Raw genomic sequence first — 3,878 nt, forward strand, 5'->3', positions numbered from 1 at the left:
CAAAAAAAAAAAACTAAACATAGACCTTCTCTATGACCCAGCTGTACCATTCCTGGGCATCTACCCTGAACATGATGAGCCAGGATACAATAAAGACACCTGCACATCCATGTTCATTGCCACACAATTCACAATAACCAAGATATGGAAACAACCTAGATGTTCCACAATAGATGAGCGGATAAAAAAATGTAGTACCTATGGACAATGGAATTTTACACAGCCATTAAAAAATAAAATAATGTCATTTGCAGGGAAATGGATGGAATTAGAACAAATCATGTTAAGTGACGTAAGCCAAGATCAGAGAGACAAATAGTACCTGTTTTCTCTGGTATGCAAAAATTAGATCTAAAATGCACTGGGATATAATAAATTATACAGGATTCTAGATATTTCACAGTGAGATCAAAAAAGGATACTCTTAGGAGAGAAACACAGAAGTGTAATGCCTAAGTGACTATTCATGTTTATATAAAATAATATACATATTGAAATAAACTCCAAGATATGGGAACAATAGATCTCTCAATTTTTTAGTTTTCGATGATTTTGTCTTCTGTACCTTGTGTATGTATGGTGTATTCAAGTGTGTATCTTTGGAAGGGCGTGGGGAAGGATATAGGACTGGAGGGGCAAAACTGCAGCAGGTGAAAAACTGCAGCAGTGAATTTCACTAGACATTGATGAAAATAAACTATACAACTTGTGGGTGGAGAGAGGAAGGAGAGACTGGGAGAGGATGAGGGAATGTAATTGTAATCCCTCTGTATATAACAGTAACATAAATTAATAAAGAAATGTACTCATTACCTGACTTCTGTAACTGTACTTCACGTTTACAATAAACATTAAAAAAAAAAAGAAAAAAATGTTTTGTGTGGATCACACCTATGAGTTAGAACTGGAATTTCTCAGGTTTCCCTTGAGAAGATTTTATTACTTTAGAATTCCTAAGTCCTAAAAAAGAACATTGGGTAGAGAAATACTCATCTAAGACAAGTGTCTCAGGCCTAATATAATTTATCTCTTCAGGTGGACACACGTTTACAAAATGGATTTGCTCCTGGGATGAAACTGGAGGTGGCTGTGAAAAGAGATCCTGAAACCTACTGGGTTGCCACCATCATCACCGCCTGTGAACAGTTGCTTCTCCTTCGTTATGATGGCTATGGGGAAGACCGGAGAGCAGACTTCTGGTGTGACATCAGGAAGGCTGGTCTCTACCCCATTGGGTGGTGTGAGCAGAATAAAAAGACCCTTGAAGCCCCAGAAGGTAAAGGAAATACTTCTTGTTCAGGCATGATGATTACTGTAAGAACATTTGGATTGCCTATGGCCCATATGTTTACTGAGCTTTTTTAGGTTAACATTTTGAATATAAAAAAGAATGCACATTTCCCAGTATGTGGAAAGCATACGTTTTTTCCCCCCTTTGAAGTTATTTTTTTCTGTAAAGATCAGATTTTCATCAGCTGTTTTTCATCTTATAAGACTGTACATCTGGCCAAATTAGTGTACTGTTGAGTCTCTCTTTTTATTGTCTTTTCTCCATTTGTCCCTAAGCAATGGGAATTGGTAACTATGAACTCTTAAAATGAACCAAATGATGCTTCAAATCAGCAGAGTGTTCTCCATAGAAATGAAGCAAGAAATGAGGCAGAAGAAAAGGGTAAGGTAAAGTGGGGAAGGAAGGAGAGACTGAAGATTCAAGAAAATATCAGATGTTTCTAATTTCATTTTCCTTTTAACTTTTATTGGTGGACCTGGGGTTTGGACTCAGGTCCTTAGCCTTCTCAGGAGGTGCTCTGCCATTTTAGCCATGTCTCTAGTCTTATTTTTCAAATAGGGTCTTGCCTTTTGCCTTGGCTATTCTGAACTGTGATCCTATGGGATGATATTTGAGTACCACCATGCTTAGCTTTTATATTGGTTGAGATGGAGATTGTGCAAATTTTTTGCCCAGGCTCGCCTCAAACTTCAGTTCTTCTAATCTCCATCTCCTGAGTAGCTATGATTATAGTTATGAGCTTCTACACCTGGCATCTTTTAACTTGTTATTTTGATACAAGTTCAATTTTACAGGAATATTTTAAAGAATAGTGTAAAAAACTCTGGGGGCCCTTTTATCAAATTTCCCCAAATGTTGATACTTTACTATATTTGCCTTATCCTTTCTTACCCGCCCACACATTTTTTTAATGGCTTGAGAATCAGTTTAATTTTATTGTCAAGGTGATGTGCAGAGGAGTTACAGTTACGTAAGTAAGGTAGTGAGTACATTTCTTGTTGAACTTGTTACCCTCCCTTATTTTTCTCCCTCTTTCCTTCCCCCCATTTTCCCCCAAGTTATACAAATCATTTCCAACATAGTGTCTTGTGAGTATTGCTCTTGCATTGGTTCCTTTGTCCTTTGTCTCTTACCATTTTTTTGTTCCCCTTCTCTTCCCTAATTCAGATAAACATATATACAATACCCAGGGTACCAAAATCAAATACAGTGACAACAGGGGATAAACCATAGGAGGGAAAAACACAAAAGAAAAAAAAATCATGTATTACATTAAAAACAACAACAAAGAAAAACCTCTTATGTCCATGTCTTAGAGTTCATTTTGCTTAGCATTCTCCTATATGGTCATATGTATATAGCAATAATTGAGCTAGAGTCAGTTTTAAACATGGTGCCTTTTTATTCATAAACACTTTAATGGACCTCTGAAAACAAGAACTGATGAATCTAATAAAATGTCAGAATCAGAAAAGTAAATTATTGGGGCTGGGAAGGTGGCTCAGCGGTCCAGTGCTTGCCTTGCAAGCATAAGGCTCTGGGTTCCTCAGTACCACATAAGCAGAAAGAAGCTGGAAGTGGTGCTGTGGCTCAAGTGGTAGAACACTAGCCTTGAGCTGAAGAGCTGAGGGACAACGCCCAGGCCTAGAATTCAGGCCCATGACTCACAACAAAAGAAAGAAAGAAGAGAGAGAAAGAAAGAAAGAAGAAAGGAAGAAAGAAAGAGAAAGAAAAGAAAGAGAGAGTGAGAGAAGGAGGGAGGGAGGGAGAAAAAGAATGAAGGAAAGGAAGGAAGGAAGGGAAGGAAGGAAGGAAGGAAATAAAAGATCCTTTTCAGATTTTGCCAATTGATTGTCCCAATCAATACTTTTACAATGAAAGAAAATCCTGGAGTATGTATTACATTCAGTCGTTATGTCTCATATATACATTTCCTTTAATCTGGAACAGTTCCTCAAGTTATCTGTGTCTTTTATGACTTGAACATTTTAAAAGATACAGGCTAGTTTCCCCTAGTCTCAGGACTATTCCTTATGTCTGTTTTCTGTTTCTGGTCTAGGACCCTGAGTGCTGGATCACGTAACATTTAATTGTTACATTTCTTTAGCTTTCTTAATCTTTTCTTGTTACTTGGTCTAAACATTTTTGAAGAGGAAAAGCTAGTTATCTGATAGAATCTCCCTCAGTTTGTATTTGTCTTGTATTTCCTTATATTCAAACGCTATTTTTGTTAAAAAAATAAATAAAAAAGACATTATATCTCTTACTACATCCGTTGAGGAGCTACATGTTGTTGATTTTTCTTATGAGGTTAATATTAACTTTCATCACTTGATTAAATTGGTATGCGTCAGGTTTTTCCATGGTAAAAATATTCTTTTATCATTTTAAGTTAATATAGGAAAATACTTTAAGATTGTGAAAATATCCCATTGCTATTCAGACTTTTTTTAAAGAGCATCCGTAGATGGGTTTTGCCAAAAAACAGTTTTTTACTCTAATGGATACCAAATGGTGTTCTCCTTCCTTCCTTCCTTCCTTCCTTCCTTCCTTCCTTCCTTCCTTCCTTCCTTCCTTCCTTCCTTCC

The 3,878-nt window shown here is 36.7% G+C and overlaps 1 protein-coding gene across 2 annotated transcripts in view; it reads left to right on the forward strand.

The window, feature by feature from the left end:
* The window catches only part of Sfmbt1 (Scm-like with four mbt domains 1), a 77,056-nt gene that overhangs the window by 30,020 nt on the left and 43,158 nt on the right, over window positions 1–3,878 (forward strand). For both annotated transcript variants that reach the window (XM_013030787.1, XM_013030788.1), the window contains one exon: window positions 1,036–1,276. In XM_013030787.1, coding sequence (XP_012886241.1) covers window positions 1,036–1,276 — 241 coding nt within the window. The remainder of the gene's footprint in view (window positions 1–1,035; window positions 1,277–3,878) is intronic.

This window comes from Dipodomys ordii, unplaced genomic scaffold, assembly GCF_000151885.1.
Source record: "Dipodomys ordii isolate 6190 unplaced genomic scaffold, Dord_2.0 Scaffold132, whole genome shotgun sequence".
NCBI lineage: Eukaryota > Metazoa > Chordata > Mammalia > Rodentia > Heteromyidae > Dipodomys > Dipodomys ordii.